We start from the raw sequence: 16,702 nt of genomic DNA, 5'->3' as shown, positions 1-16,702 counted from the left end.
CAGTAAATTGAGGCCCTGGCATGGTGTTCAAGGGACCCTGAGGCTGCTGGCCAAAATCTTCCAAAGTGACTTGTGATATTGGGTGCCCGATTTGAGATGTTTTTAAGGGGTCTGATTCTCAGAAAGTGCTGAGCACTTGTGCTGCAGAAATCGGGCTCCTTTTAGGTGCATCAAGCTGGGCACCCAAAACAAGAAGCTATCCAGAATTGCCAGTCACTTTGGAAAATGTTGGCCTAATCCATTAAAGTCATGAAATAATCCATACTTTGGAGTCTTGTCCTAACCTGCTGTGCCTCGTTAAACAGCCTCAGCAATGCACGAATGTCAGGCTGCCCTGCTATCAGTGCTGTTTCCCCATGTCCCCCAAGAATTGCAGCAAAAGCATTTAGACACATGCTCTTGGTGGCTTGTCTCCTTCCCCCATGCTTCCTGAAAGGAACATGCAGCAGGGAAAACTTAATTCTCGGTGTCCTCAGATGACATGGTAGTCCCTGTATCGTTAATGTTTTGACATTTCACTTAGGATCACAAGTCCTATTAAAGTCAGTGGGACTCGTGCTGCTATGTCCTCTAGCAGGGTTGGGCAAACTTTTTGGCCCGAGGGCCTCATCTGGGTGGGGAAATTGCTTGCAGGGCCAGGGCAGGGGGTTGGGGTGCAGGGGCGGTGTGCGGTGTGCAGGAAGGGGCTCAGGGCAAGGAGTTGGGGCAGAGGAGGGGTGTATGAGGGGGCTCACAGAAGGGGGTTAGGGTGTAGGAGGGGTGGGGAGTGGGAGGGGGCTCATGTCAGGGGGTTGAGGTGCAGGAAGGGTGTGAGGAGCAATAGGGGGCTCTGGCAGGGGGTTGGGGTGCAGGAGGGGTGTGGGATGCGGCAGGGGACTCAGGGCAGGGACTTGGGGTGCGGGATGCAGGAGGGGTTCAGGCTCCAACCTGGTGCGGCTTACCTAGAGCAGCTCTGGGGTGGCAGCGGCACGCACCGGGGCCAGGGCAGGCTCCCTGCACGCTTGCTCCGGCCCCACGCCGTGCCGCACCATGCCACTCCGGGAAGCAGCCGGCACCACGTCCCTGCTCTGCCCCGGGGGAGGGACACAGGGCTCCATGTGTTTCCTGCGCCTGTGGGTACCTCCCCCAAAGCTCCCATTGGCTGTGGTAACCCGTCCTGGCCAATGGGAGCTTTGGGGGAGGTACCCACAGGCAAGAGCAGCGTGTGGAGCTCTCTGAGGCCCCACCCCTGCCCCCAGAGGCTGCAGGGACGTGGTGTGGCTGCTTCCCAGAGTGTTGTGGAGCCCGCAGCGGTGGCAATCCCACGGGCCAGAGCCAAAGCCCCCGGGGCCAGATCTGGCCCGTGGGCCATAGTTTGCCCACCCCTATCCTGTAGGCTTTTTCCCCCTAAATCCCACCCTGTGATAAATGAAGGGGGGGGGGAAGCTGCCTTTTAGGGACACCCAGCCAGCCAGTTAGCTATAAAATCCCTCTTAGTGGCTGTTCTCTATTTGCTTTACCTGTAAAGGGTTAAAAAAGTCCCCAGGTACAAGGAAGGGAGTGGGCAACTGACCAAAAGAGCCAATGGGAGGGCTGGAACTTTTTAAAATTGGGAAAAACCTTCCCTTTGTCTGTTGTCCCTGGGAGAGAGAGGACAGAGCAGAGTCAGGGCTGGGACTATGCCGTAAAACGCTTTTTGTCAGGTATGGAAATCATCCGCTCATACCTAAAACCTCTGCATAAATCAGAAAATGTCTAGGAAGACGTGATTAGGTTGGTTGGTTGGGTTTTTTTTTATTGGCTCGTGGAATCCTCTGTGCTAACTCCCAAGGCTTTTGTTTTGCTTGTAACCTTTAAGTTGGACCTCAAGAAGTTTATTCTGGATGTTGAAATTTTGTAAGTGGGTTTTTTTTATAAATCTAGCAAAAGCCTAAGTTCCAGATGTACAGCGGACCCTCGCGCGTCTATATAGCGTGAATTCGCATATAACACTGTTGCGGCCATGGATCCCAAATTTAATTAATTGTAATTCATTTTAACATGGTCCCCGCGTTAACGCAGTACCGCGCCCGGATCCCAAATCCTGCGTTCCAGTGAGGATCCGGTTTTTAAAATAAAATTTATCTTTTTTAACAGGATTGGATTTTTGGTGTCCTAAAAGGTTTGTGTCCATGTTGTTTAATTAGCTGGGGGCAACTGATTTTCTTTATTTTCTTTCTCTGCTCTTTCCTGGAGTGGGGGTGAAAGGGCTTGAGGGCACCCCCACAGGAAGGAATTCCCAAGTTCACCTTCCTGGGTTCCAAAAAGGGGTTTTCTCGCACTGGGTAGCAGCAGCATCTACCCATCCAAGGTTAGAGAAAAGCTGTAACCTTGGGAGTTTAATACAAGCCTGGAGTGGCCAATATTAATTTTTAAAATCCTTGTGGGGCCCCACCTTCTGCACTTGAAGTGCCACAGTGGGGAATCAACCTTGACACACCCTACTGGTTTTTATACTATAATCAACTCCCTACTATATGGGCACCTTAGGAAATTTAACTCAACAGCATGAGAGGTCTGCTTCTGAGAACTGATGCTTTCATCATGTTGACAAGCCCAGCTTTGGCTGCTCCTATTCTATATTCAATAAAGTTTTCTTCTACTCCAGGTTTTACATGTGGTCAAGTGAGCAATATCTTGACTAAAGCTGAGCTGTTTGTGAGAGGTGGGAAGTCGGGCCAAAAGAAGAAAAAATATTTATCTTGATGTGACAATTCTTCCAGGTTGTAGTGGGGGTTTGATTTTGTTAGCTCAAATGTGGTTTTTCCTAGAAAGTTCAAATGAGATCTTGTTTAAAAGCTCTGGTGCCCAGGAGCAGCTGTGAGACGTGGGAGCAGAGTTAGACACAGCTGGGAAGCTATCTGATGGGGAATCTGGAATTGCAGGATGGGTGTCAGGTCTCTGCAGACTTTTAAGGTGTAACAGCAAAAGCCTGAAGGTTATTGATTAGCCTGTTTACCACAGCTCAGAATTCCCAGCACTAACAGCCCCTATAATCTGCCCCAGTCATCTCCTCCCCAGCTACCATGGCTGGATGAGTGCTTCTCGCAGACTACTTCTGAAGTCCATACAAAATCCACATCAGGAACCATGGTTCCTATAGACATACCGAGACCAGTAAACAGCCCACAGGTGGGAGGAGTCAAGGTATGGAGCTCAGAGGAGCAAGCTTGGGAAAACAGCCAGGGAGGCTGTGGAAGTCTTAGGCTCTGCAGAATTCAGCTCCTTGCCTTCAGGTGCCCTCATATGGAAACACTGTTTGTTCACCCAAACATCCTTAACTCTGCTCCCCATCTCCCATCTTTTGTAAGATGCATTCGGTTTCAGATCAAAGACTTTCTTTGGGCTTAAAAAAAAAATTCCACCCTCCCACTGGAGACAACTTGGATTTGGAAAGTCAGCGTATTGGTAAAGTAACTTCCTGTCTCACACACCATAGTTTGTCACTGCACTAACCATTGCTCTTTCCAGCATAGTGGCTCATTGTCAGTCTCAGTACATACTAGCTGCATCTTATGCTATTTTTGCAGTCAAGGGCATGCAATCTTTGTGAATAGTGTGAATTGCCTTCATTGCTGCATCTAATTAGAAATTGGTGAAGTGCATCTTTGCACTGTATATTGCTGTAAATAAGGGGAGTCTCTGCTCAGCCAATACCGTTAGAAGGGTGCAATTCTAATGTCAGTCTCTGCTGAAGTGAACCTGTGGTAGATGGATAATGGGTGATTTAGAGCTGTGGTTCTCTGCCTTTTCCATACTAAGGCCTCTCTCGTGTTTAGCAGTATGAGAAGGGCATGGTAGTTGCAACCATCTGAAACCTGTTTGTGACCCACAGGCTGAGCAACTGTAGCTTGAAGTGCCGACTTGTCTCAGGGTGTTGGTATTAAAGAGTTAAAGGTTATCTGGGTAACCTCAGAGCCGTTTTCAGAGCAGAGCTGCACTTAGTTACAATGGTTCTATGCTCACTGCCCTGTCATGTGTGCTTGCTTTACAGAGCTGTTTGGGGCATTTTTCCCACAAACCATTTGTCAGATACTGATTAGTCAAACCTGAGCCTGTTCAGGAACAAGGTCCATTTTGATAAATTTCCAAAACAAAAAATGTTGAAAAATTTCAGTTGTCAGTGTGTGTTTTTGACTTTTAAATGAGAACTTCTGGTGTAATGACTTCTTGTTTCAAAACGTAAGCTAACTCGACTGAAAATACCAATGGAAGAAAAAAGGGTGAAATCAAACTGATGTTTTGATTGACCCGAAACAACAAGTTCCATTTCAGTTTGCGAATATTTTTTTAGATTTTTTTTTGGTGCTACTTGAGAGGGGACAAAACGTCACTCTCTCAAAAGTATTTAAGGGATGGGAAAAGCCTCTGACCTGGCTCAGTTTACGCGTGAAAAGATGTTTACTAACTGCCAGGGCTGCACCCTGCTTGTTCTCCAGCAGCCAAGCGGATTTATTTCCCCTTGGTGCGTCGTCCGCACGGGTAATGGTTCTGCAGGCCAAAGCAGGGCCTCTTTGACATCTGTGCAGCCTTATTACCGTCAATGGGGCTGAACCGGTGTAACTGACACTCAGTAAACCATGCTGTGAGCACCCAACCCTGTGCCGCTGATGTCAACGGGAGGATTGCCATTCATGTCAATTGGGGCGAATCAAGCCCTCTGTTGTACAAGAAACAATCCAACTCTTTTGCTTAGCAGTGTTGGCTGTGCAAGGCGAGCGGGAGTGATGGCACGTAACCTGAGACAAAGCTTGTTGCACTCTCTAGCAGGTGCATGCAAAGCACTGCTATTAAAGGTCAGGCTTTGGCATGAGGCTACTCCGGTATTCCATGGAGTCTCAGAAATAACCACACCTGCCACCAACCCCATAGATTGTTGTATTTCTCTCCAGAAAGGGTGAAGGAGTTCCTTCTGGCCGCAAGGCCAAATTCAGCCCACACCTGGCTATCTGAGGTGCTTATATCCCCCGTAATATCTGAGCACCTCATGCTTTAATGTATTTATCCTCACACCCCCATTTTACAGAGTGGGAAGTAAGGTACACAATAACTTGTCCAAAAATCACACTGGAATCTATGGTAGAGCAGGGGCTTGAACTTATGTCTAACTAGACCAGCCTTCTTTTATGCACCCACAATTCCCATTTGGACCCCCAGGAACCAACCCAAACAGTGGCTGATAAAGCCAGAGGCCTTCAAGTGCAGGAACACGGGAAAGCAAGCAAAGGCAATGGCGTTTTTACTCATAACACCTTTAATTGCCATTATTTCAGTAAAGTTAAAATCAGGCAGCAATTGAGGAAAAAACATAGTCCCTGGGTGCACAAACAATGCAGCTTTGAATAATACGATAGTTTATTTCATATTAACATGAACAGTAAAAAGTGGACATCATAAGGGGGCTTAGTTCAGGTAACTGTCTTCCTCTATTATCTCCTTTTTGCCAGTCTCTTGTCCCTCAAAGAGTGGATACTTTGCCTCCACGTCAGCCCAAGTTAGGCAACCATTTGCCAGGTCCCGGATTATGGTAGGAAGTTCAGAGACCTAGGAGGAGAGTGCACAGAAAGAGGCGAGACATGAGGCCACACAACCACTAAGTTGACTTTTCATCCTACGTGTACATGGATAATGTTTAACCCTGTATTACAAATTCTGCCACATGATCAACTGTCTCGGTCTGATGAGAGCAGATCTGTCCAACATTTTCATGTAATATTTTTACAGCCATAAATTCTTCATCAAACACTGGGACATCAAGTCATTGGGTATCCAAGCAACAGGGTATTTTAATTCTAAATCACTTTTCACTGTAGCGAATATTGATCAATTACTCATAGCATGGGGATTCACTAGTGAAATGCAGCCATCACTTGGGCAGAGCACACTGGCACCTGGCAATGTCACACAACACATTGGGACAGGCAGAGAAGAATGTACTTGTCCAAATGAATCTGCAAATGGGATTTTAACAGGCCCTGGGGCAATGTAACATGAGCACAGCCAGTGACTGCCTCAGGATCTGCTGAGTTGTGTGTGTGTGTGTGTGTGTGTGTGTGTGTGTGTGTGTGTGTGTGTGTGTGAGAGATCATAGGGGCAGAGTCTGAGCCACAGAGACCATGTGTGAATTGAAGGTTCAATGGCAAAAAAAAAAAAAAAAAAATCAGATCTACTAGTCACACTGGGGCCAGCACTCATTGAAATCAATGGGAGTCGTTCCAGCATCTTCAATGGACTTTGGACTAGGTCCAGGACAGCTACTGTGGTGCTTGTAGGAGGGGCCCTTGAAAATATTGCTCTTCACAATGCATGCAGGGCTGGCTCCTTTTGGTGTGCGACCAACAGGAGACTCCTCCATTGCAGGAGCACGAGCATCCCCACATCATCTGTGGCCACCATTTTGGCTCCCTTTCTTCTGGAGAATCCCAAGGATGTCACAGTGACCATTGCCTGGGTGTTCTTGAATGATTAGCAGTATTGACTGCAGCTGTGTGTTTGTGCCATATCAGGGGATGGCTATTTCATCACAGGAGCAGTCTGGGGGAACTGAGCCTACCCACCTAAGGAAAGGGGGAGGAGAACCTTTCTAACAGCCACTTAACAGCTTGCACTAAAGGCGATTAAGAGCAAATAGCTTTAATGGCTCTAGCCCAATCTCCTGGGCAGCATCCAAACAAGTCTGAACAGGTGGTGGGTCAGACAGAGACCTCCAGGCCTGGTCTACATCTAAACCCTAGATAGACCCAGAGCGATGTAGTTAAGTCATGCTAAGCCCCAGTATAGACAAAGTTATGTTGACGGAAGAATTCTTTTGTCAGCCTAGCTACTGCCTCTCAAGGGGCTGGAATCACTACAGTGACAGAAAACCCCCTTCTGTCGCTGTAGCAAGTGTTTACACCGTGGTCCTACAGTGGCACAGCCGAACCGCTGTAGCATCTGCAGCATAGACCAACCCTGACAAACTCCCACAGAGACGCAGGAAAATCCGGGCTTGCTGGGAGAATGTACATTGGTTCTGTTCTGCGCCTATACTTTGAGTCATCCTATGTAATCAAGGGTTTGTCTACACAGGGAAATTTACCAGCAGAACTATACTGGCATAGTTTCGCTGCTATAGTTATACTGGTAACTACTGCAGTATAACTGCACCAGTATAGGTCTGCTGGTAAATCTCCCCATGCAGATAAACCCTTAGCTTGTGACTAGATTCATAGATACTAAGGTCAGGAGGGACCATTCTGATCATCTAGTCCGACCTCCTGCACAGCGCAGGCCACAGAATCTCACCCACCCACTCCTACGAAAAACCTCACCTATGTCTGAGCTATTGAAGTCCTCAAATCATGGTTTAAAGACTTCAAGGAGCAGAGAAGCCTCTCTCAAGTCACCCATGCTACAGAGGAAGGTGAAAAACCTCCAGGGCCTCTCCAATCTGCCCTGGAGAAAAATTCCTTCCTGACCCCAAATATGGCGATCAGCTAAACCCTGAGCATATGGGCAAGATTCACCAGTCAGATGCTACAGAAAATTCTTTCCTGGGTAACTCAGATCCCATCCATCTAATATCCCATCTCAGGGGATTAGTCCTATTTACCCTGAATATTTAAAGATCAATTACTTACCAAAATCACATTATCCCATCATACCATCTCCTCCATAAACTTATCGAGTAGAATCTTAAAACAAGAAAGATCTTTTGCCCCCAGTGCTTCCCTTGGAAGGCTATTCCAAAACTTCACTCCTCTGATGGTTAGAAACCTTCGTCTGATTTCAAGTCTAAACTTCCTGGTGGCCAGTTTATACCCATTTGTTCTTGTGTCCACATTGGTGCTGAGCTGAAATAATTCCTCTCCCTCTCCTGTATTTATCCCTCTGATATATTTATAGAGAGCGATCATATCTCCCCTCAACCTTCTTTTAGTTAGGCTAAACAAGCCAAGCTCCTTAAGTCTCCTTTCATAAGACAAGTTTTCCATTCCTCGGATCATCCTAGTAGCCCTTCTCTGTACCTGCTCCAGTTTGAATTCATCCTTTTTAAAGATGGGAAACCAGAACTGCACACGGTATTCTAGGTGAGGTCTCACCAGTGCCTTGTATAATGGTACTAAAACCTCCTTATCCCTACTGGAAATGCCTCTCCTGATGCATCCCAAAACCACATTAGCTTTTTTCACAGCCATATCACATTGGCAGCTCATAGTCATCCTACGATCAACCAATACTCCAAGGTCCTTCTCCTCTTCCGTTACTTCTAATACCTCCCAGCTTTGTATCATCTGCAAACTTTATTAGCACACTCCCACTTTCTGTGCCAAGGTCAGTAATAAAAAGATTAAATAAGATTGGTCCCAAAACTGATCCCTGAGGAACTCCACTGGTAACCTCCTTCCAACTGACATTTCGCCTTTCAGTAGGACCCACTGCAGTCTCCCCTTTAACCAATTCCTTATCCACCTTTTGATGTTCCTATTGATCCCCATCTTCTCCAATTTAACTAATAATTCCCTATGTGGCACGGTATCAAATGCCTTACTGAAATCTAGGTAAATTAGATCCACTGCATTTCCTTTATCTAAAAACTCTGTTACTTTTTCAAAAAGAGATTAGGTTGGTTTGGCACGATTACCTTTTGTGAAACCATGTTGTATTTTGTCCCATTTACCATTGACTTCAATGTCCTTAACTAATTTCTCCTTCAAAATTTTTTCCAGGACCTTGCATACTACAGATGTCAAACTAACTGGCCTGTAGTTACCTGGATCACTTTTTTTCCCTTTCTTAAAAATAGGAACTATATTAGCAATTCTCCAATCATTCAGTACAACTCCTGAGTTTACAGATTGATTAAAAATTCTTGCTAATGGGCTTGCAATTTCAGGTGCCAATTCCTTTAATATTCTTGGATGAAGATTATCTGGGCCCCCTGATTTAGTCCCATTAAGCTGTTTCAGTTTCGCTTCTACCTCATATATGGTAATATCTACCTCCATATCCTCATTCCCATTTGTCATGCTACCATTATCCCTAAAATCCTCATTAGCCTTATTAAAGACTGAGGCAAAGTATTTGCTTAGATATTGGGCCATGCCTAGATTATCTTTAACCTCCACTCCATCCTCAGTGTTAAGCGGCCCCACTTCTTCTTTCTTAGTTTTCTTCTTATTTATATGGCTATAGAACCTTTTACTATTGGTTTTAATTCCCTTTGCAAGGTACAACTCTACTGACTTTAGCCTGTCTCACTTTATCCCTACATGTTCTGACCTCAATTAGGTAGCTTTCCTTGCTGATCCCTCCCATCTTCCACTCCCTGTATGCTTTCTGCTTCTTCTTAATCACCTCTCTAAGATGCTTGGTCTACAACTCCTTCCTATGAATTTTTTCCCCTTTCTTGGGATACAGACTTCCGATAGCTTCTGCAGCTTTGATTTAAAGTAATCCCAGGCCTCCTCTACCTTTAGATCCATAAGTTCTTCAGTCCAATCCACTTCCTTAACTAAGTTCCTTAATTTTTGAAAGTCAGCCCTTTTGAAATCAAAAACTCTAGTTGCAGATTTATTTTTGTTAATCCTTTCATTTAGTTTGAACTGAATTAGCTCATGATCACTTGAGCCAAGATTGTCCCCTACAACCATTTCTTCTATGAGGTCCTCGCTACTTACCAAAATTAAATCTAAAATGGCATCCCCTCTAGTCAGTTCAGCAACTACTTGATGAAGGAATCCATCAGCTATCGCATCTAGGAAAATCTGAGCCCTATTATTATTATTACTAGCACTAGTCCTCCAGTCTATATCTGGGAAGTTAAAGTCTCCCATGATCACGCAGTTTCCATTAGTATTTACTTGATTAAAAACAATAAAAAGGGCTCTATCCATATCCAAATTAGATCCCGGAGGGCTATAGCACACCCCAAGCACCATCGTAGGAGAGGCTTTACTAGTTATCTTCCCCAATGTAAGTTTTGCCCAGACGGACTCTGTCTCATCCATTGCATCGCTTCTTATTTCTTTACATTCTCATCATTGATATACAATGCTACTCCACCACCTTTAGCTTTGTTTCTGTCTTTCCTAAACAGCACATACCCTTCAATAGCTATGTGTGTTGATTGTATGAAAAATCTTTTCTCTAATATTTTGTTCCAACTGCTGAATAAAAATCCTGCATTTCAAAAATGCTGTTGGTCATATCACTAACTGAAAACAGCTGGATCTGCAGCGCGGTAAGTGGCTGATGCACCCAGGTCGGCGTATCCAGCTCCTGGTCTGAGTAAAAGGACTGTGAGACTCCTCCCTGAGAGAAGTAAGGGCAAGAAACCTGAGGGGTCAGAGGTACAGCTAGCCCAGTACCGTGGCAGTCAGACTTTTTCAAGTGATAGCTGATCTATCTGAGCAAGTGAAAACTGGGCTTTTAAAGCATCTCAAGAGGCCACAGGGATTAGTTCACCAGAAGGAGAGGGTCCAAGGTGGTCACTTGTATGTCACAGCTCACTGAACAGCCTGCAGAACAGCCTATGGAGACACCATGCTGAAGCCTACTTCCCCCCAATAACCAAGGAGGCCTACTTCCCCCCCATAACAGTGACAGGTCACCCCAGGATTGTCTGGGGGACAGCTTAGTGCTACATACACAAGTCAGCAACTACACCCGCAATGGCGTACACTCATTGAGCGGGTTGGCCTTTAGCAGGTGCCTAAATAGCTCAAGGCTCCTTTAGGGGTAACCTCTCCCTCTGGCTATTGAAAGTAACTCCTCAGTTCATTTCACTGGCAGGCTGCTGGGAATACCCCCTCACCTTCAGAACACATGGATTGTACATGGCTCACACCAAGGCCAGTATGCCCACAGGTTCAGAGGTAACAGACCCAGCCTCTGTGCAAGTTACATACATTTAACTCCTTCCCTCACACACGTGCAGGCATTTTACCTCTGCTCGTATCTGACGCATGGAGTCACGGTCCCTTAGAGTGGCTGTGTGAGGCACCTTGTTCACTGTGTCAAAGTCTATCGTGATGCCGAAAGCCACGCCGATCTCGTCGGTCCTGGCGTAGCGCCGGCCAATGGACCCGGAGGAATCATCCACTTTGTGGGAGATGCCGTTCCTGGTGAGCGCCTCAGCTGGAAGAAGCGGAGATTCCTAGGATTAGCAACACCCGGCTGGGCTGGAGGATCGGAAGGACCCAGACCCACAGGGTGATAAACAGAAAAGGGGGAGGGGAGTACCAATGGACAGACATTACTGTCCCAGCAAGGTAGACCCACAACCACTCCCCACGCCAGTTATTTGCTGCTCGGCCCAACTCTTAACTGGAAGTTGTTCACACTGGATCCAGTGTCGCCACCTGGCTGCAGTCAGTCCCACTGAGGTCAGTGGGGCTGCCCACGAAGCAAGGGTGGGAGATTCTGGCCCTTATGTTTTAAGCTCCTCGGGGTAAGGATTGGTCCTTATTCTATGCCTATAAAGCACCTAGCATAATTCGGGTACAACATTAGTAATAATTGGGGGGAGGCTGCATGTGTTTGGGGGCTAGAAAGTAAGAAGTGACTTCATTGTGACAGAAGGATTCGGGTTCAAGGCCCACACAAGGGTTCAGGCTCATACCCACACCATGCAGACACGACAGTGCAGGGTTAGCACTCTCTGGTGCATTGCTAAGTCTTCTGAAAGAGGACTCTGAATCAAGGGTCTCTCAAGCCTGACATTAAAGGTCTTGCAGCGAAACATTAACTAAAGAACTGGTTCATACAGGTTATCTCAAAGAGCTGAAAACAAAAGCTCCAAGCAAGCCCTGATTCTAACAGTCTGACATCACAGCTGTTCCCCGACTTACACAGCGATTGCTACTGTGCTCTCCTGCACCACTTTGCAAAGTGCTTTGACATACTCAGAGGGGAAGGGCTACCTTTGAAACTCAAGCCCAGGGCTGGGCACAAAGAGGTCTAGGTTTTATTCAGAGGCTACGTGTCAAGTGAGTGGCCGAGGTGGGAACAGGACACAGCAGTCTGGGCCCCTGCCCTGCTCTAAGCAATAAACACATTACTCACCACAGCCATTACATGGGCAGGGCGAGTCACTTTTTTGACATGCAGGTAAATAATAGTTTTTTCATTAGGACTCACAGTAAAGAGCAAAGGAGCAGATTTTGTGCCTAAACTGATAAGTTTATATGATAAATTTGCAAGGCTGGTTCATATCAATGCAGAGGTCTCAAATGACAGAAGATGCTGAAAGCTTTGGAGTTCCCCCTACCTCAGGTGTGTGCTACTACCTTTGGCATAAATAAGCATCATGAAAAGACCCCCACTCTTAGTTCCCTCCCCCCCATCTTTCCAATCCATGGTCATGTGGGTATCTGCGGCGCTGCATTTACTCACATAGCTCCTTGACGAAAGGCATGAACTCCTGATTCTGGCTCAGAGGAAGGACAGAGCATTTGAAAGGCGCTACTACAGCAGGGAAGCTGAAGAACTACACAAATACAGTCAAAATAAATAAGAGTTTAATTATTAAGGTGCTACAATCTGCGCCAGGTTCTTAGCTGGGGTAAGTCAGCACAGCTCCAGTGAAATCAGTAGAGCTAGGCCAATTTCTTCCAGCAGAGGAGCTGGCCCTCCGTACATCATTAAAGCTTCATGTTTTGCCCGAAAGACCTGAAAACAAAGGTGTGGGGGGACTAAAATATTTAGTCCCAAAGCATCTCCCTGGATGGTGGTGCTTAGGATCTAGCACACCCCCTCTCCAATTCAAACAGAGACTTGATTAAGATAGGAAGTATGGCTGTAAATAGTTCTACTGAGATTTAGTTCATTGTTAACAAAGTTAACAAAAAACAACGTTCCAAAGGGAGGGGACTTGAGAGTAAGATTCTTTCCCCAGCCTTCATGCTCTCATCTTACCCCATCCCTCCCTTCCTACTGCACACAGCACAGGTTCCCAAGTATTTGCACAGGTGGATCACATCTTAACAAAGAGACTAGATAATGGATCATCTCTCCCGCCTCTGGCCCCGATTTGTAATCCCATCACAGTAGCAACCTCAGCTGGAAAAGGAATGTAGCTTATTTAAAAAAATGTAGCAGTGGGAAACAAGGAAAGGGGGCTGGCACCAGGTGCTACATCGCTCTCCATGGGCCACCAGTGAGTGCTCCTTGGATTGCAGTTTGGGCATCACTGACACCACCACAGTCTGTTCTAGAACATGCACTCTTTCCCTCTGACCTCAGTTGCAGGGAGGTCTCAAGCCAGGATCGTGAGGATGCCTGCATGGTACTGAGATGGGAAAAGAGCACAGACAAATCACTTAAAAGGACTTCATTCCCCTCAAGGGAGACCTGCCAAGTTTCAGCCCACAGGGAAAAGAAAGTCCTCCCCTCCAAAGTAGTACAGTGAGTGCAAACCATCCCAGATAATTGTAAGTGCCTGGGCACAACTTGCACCTGCTGTGGTAGGGAGAGGAACGAGGTGACCTAACAGGGTATTCCCATATCTGTTTTGTATTTCAAGGTATTGAATCAAATGCCTACAGCTGCTTCTCAACCAACCCAAAGGCACACGAAGGCTCACCGTTCGCTGTTCATCTCCCTCCCGGACATGGAATGTGTGTTCAAACACTGTATACATGATCCTTCCAATACCGAATGAGGGCTCAATCACATTCGGGACTATTTCTTCCACTAGAGCACAAAACACATTGCATTCAGAAAGGCAGTTTACAAAAGCACAGTTATTTGATTGAACCTGCACTCCTTCACACAGGTCTAGATTTACTGCAGGTGAACGTATATAGAGATGGGTTTATATAGCTCTGCTTCCAATGGGAATACTTGGAGATCAAGATTTGGACGACACATACTGATAAGGGTGCTATCATTTTAGTATGAATCTAGTTGTCTGAGCAAAGGAGAGGGGGAGACGGCACAGCATTTTAGAAAAAGTCTTGGCAGACAAATTGAGAAGCTAGAGTTTGTTAGTTTCTAGAACTAGCTTGTATGCTTCTAAGTGACAATGCCATTTTGCTTATATGCTGAAAAGCCATTTCTGATGTACTAGCCTCGTGTTCCCATCTTCACTGGTTAGAATAATAACTGTTCTGTGAAACAGGCCAGTGCTGCTCTGCCAGCCACTGTGGCACAACACCGTCTCCCACCGGGATTATATTTACAGGTCAACTTATGCCATTTTTAATTTGTTTCTAAGAGCCATAGCCCTATGAAACATGGATACAGAACATTAGATTCCTTCACTCTGGCTATGCCTCCCCTTCCAGCCATGATGGATAAGCTGAACTCTGAGTCTGTACTAATACAAATTAAGTGACCAGCAACCAAAACTCCAGCTGACTGCTCTGAGATAATAAAATGGAGATGGACTACGAGTGTAGTTACTTTCTACCACTGACTGACAGGCACTTAGAGACCTTGCTAATGCCTGAAGATTGTGTACGTCTCTGAGGCAGAGTAAGAGTTAAGGATGCTCTGCACCTAACAGGAAGCACTTTGAATCTTGCAGGACTGGCTCGTAAGTGATTAAAAAAAAGCTGAGGAAGGATGATGATCTAGTGGTTAGGATGCCTACCTGGATCTCTGAGTTAGAAAATGGGTTAAACTTCTAACTTGACCACAGACTTCCCATGTGGCCCCAGTCAAGTCACTAATAGAGCTGGTTGGCAAAACAAAGTTCACTTCCACAAAAGTTATCAAGATTTCGGAAGAACTGGGACGAAGCCAAATCCTCAAAAAATGTTGCAGAACTGAAATCCTGCAATATTTCCTTTCAGACACATGGTATTTCCAAAGTGATATATGCCCCCTGGGATCCCCAGCCACCTGCTTGGCAGCCTGCAGTGAGGGCAGGCACCCTACAAGCTTCTGACTAAAACTGACACGACTGTCAGTGTTCTCTACTGTCCATCACTGAATAGCAGCAACGAAACTGACTCAACTCATCTTCAGCCTGGTGGGGAGTCAGGAGTGTGGAAGCCCTGGGAGCACAGGCCCTGCTGCAGCCCATCTCATGGTGGGCTGCTAAGGAGTTGGGAGCTGTGACACTCACAGATACACAACTTGTAGAGCAGACTGAGGAGCCAGCTGGCCCAAGAGTTTGGAAGCCCAGGGGTCCCTGACTCTGAGGCCATCCTCATGGCGAGCCATCCTGGAGCTGTGGGCTCTGGAAGCCCAGGTGGGAGAGCTGGCAGGAGACCAAGCCTGGGTTGTCTCGGAAGTCTGTCAAAATTGAACAGTTTTGTGAAACATTTTGATTTTGATGAATCAGCGAACAACGAAAAAATGTTTGGGGAGAATTTTTCCTACCAGCTCTAGTCACTTAGACTCTCTGGGCCTTAGTCTCCATCTGTAAAATGGGGAGAATAGTACTGCCGTACCTCACAGGGATGTTATGAGGCTAAATACATTGAACATTGCAGGTGCCTCACCTATAGCGGTAATGGGGGCCATGTAAGTACCACAGATAGAAGACAGTCTGTTTACTGATAATTACAGAAAGTGATTCTTTTATAAGATGGAATCCTATAAATAACTGTCTGACCAACTTTGACCTGTGCTGGAACTTATCCTGAAAGGAAATAATTCATATGAAAACAGAGGGAACATTTCTTTAAAAAAACCATTAGCCCCAAAACTTGGTACCTTAACTTAGGCACCGTAATAAAAATAACTTGATTTACCAAGGTGCTTCCACTGAAGTCAATGAAAGCAGCAGGTTCTCAGCACCTCTGAGATTGAGCCACTTATTTAGGAACCTATATACTGATTTAGGTGCTTAATTTTAGGCACCTAAGTCTCAACATTTTGACCACAACTTTCAGATTTGCTTAACTATCCTGCACTCAAAATGTATTGTGATCAACTTCCCATCTCTAAGATTTTTAAAAAGTAAATAAAGTTACCATGCAGTTTTTTCTGGAATCTCTTCACACTGACCATGTCCTTTGTTAATTGAAAAGTTTTCCCTTCAGTTTCAACAGTGAATTCCCTGTAAAGAAAATACCAGTGCTTTAGTATTAGTCAACAAAACTAGTTATGTCACTTTCCCTTAGGTGGTTTTGCTGGTTTAATTTTTTTTTTTTTAAACATAAAAAACCAAACTGGTTTGGAGGCTATACTGAAAAGTCAGCTCAAACTCCAGAGATCAAAGGAAGAAACAAGTAGCACGTCTCTCTCTCTTTTTTTTTTTTAAATACTTAAAGTTTTATCTAGCATTTTTATTATTGTTGTAAAATAATATTTTTCATAATCATTGGTGAACATAAAAGCAATGTGGTTAATAGCCAGGAGCAAATTCAATTACAATATGGAAGGGTTCCAGGGTGAAATACAGAAAAAGAAAAATTAACCACAGGACAACCAGACATTCATTCATTACAGACTTTTCATGTATCGTAACACACACATATTTTTCATGTCAATTGAGTTCTGATGGAGAGTACCTGACCTCTGCATGGGAATTGGAAAAATCAAAGATATTATTGATCTGTTAAAGCTTCCCAAACAAGTGGATGGGCCAAAATCCATTTTGACTGATTCCTACAACTTTTGGTGTTGCTCTCTCAAGGCGGAGGAAAAAAAGGTTAACTCACAGCAGCTATAGGGCCAAATCAGTAACAGAGTCAGAGTATAAGGCCAGAAGGGACCACCAGATCAACTGATCTGACCTCCTGTATAGCAC

General features: G+C 45.5%; 1 protein-coding gene and 1 long non-coding RNA gene across 2 annotated transcripts in view; one reads left to right on the top strand and one right to left on the bottom strand.

The window, feature by feature from the left end:
* The first annotated feature begins 1,602 nt into the window (after window positions 1–1,602).
* Window positions 1,603–16,582, top strand: LOC122459063. The gene is made up of 2 exons (XR_006279503.1): window positions 1,603–1,682; window positions 13,523–16,582. It is a non-coding gene; the product is annotated as an uncharacterized LOC122459063 (long non-coding RNA).
* Window positions 5,262–16,702, bottom strand: part of GARS1 (glycyl-tRNA synthetase 1) — a 43,163-nt gene continuing 31,722 nt past the window's right edge. Inside the window, exons 13-17 of the mRNA XM_038391927.2 lie at window positions 15,924–16,009; window positions 13,583–13,692; window positions 12,394–12,487; window positions 10,946–11,136; window positions 5,262–5,562 (exon numbers count right to left, since the gene is read on the bottom strand). Of these exons, the coding sequence (XP_038247855.1) occupies window positions 5,422–5,562; window positions 10,946–11,136; window positions 12,394–12,487; window positions 13,583–13,692; window positions 15,924–16,009 (622 nt within the window). The 3' untranslated portion in view covers window positions 5,262–5,421. The remainder of the gene's footprint in view (window positions 5,563–10,945; window positions 11,137–12,393; window positions 12,488–13,582; window positions 13,693–15,923; window positions 16,010–16,702) is intronic.

The sequence above is a fragment of the Dermochelys coriacea genome, chromosome 2, assembly GCF_009764565.3.
Source record: "Dermochelys coriacea isolate rDerCor1 chromosome 2, rDerCor1.pri.v4, whole genome shotgun sequence".
Classification (NCBI taxonomy): Eukaryota; Metazoa; Chordata; order Testudines; family Dermochelyidae; genus Dermochelys; species Dermochelys coriacea.
Note: the sequence above shows the minus strand (reverse complement) of the source record. Positions and strands in the feature narration are given on the sequence as shown.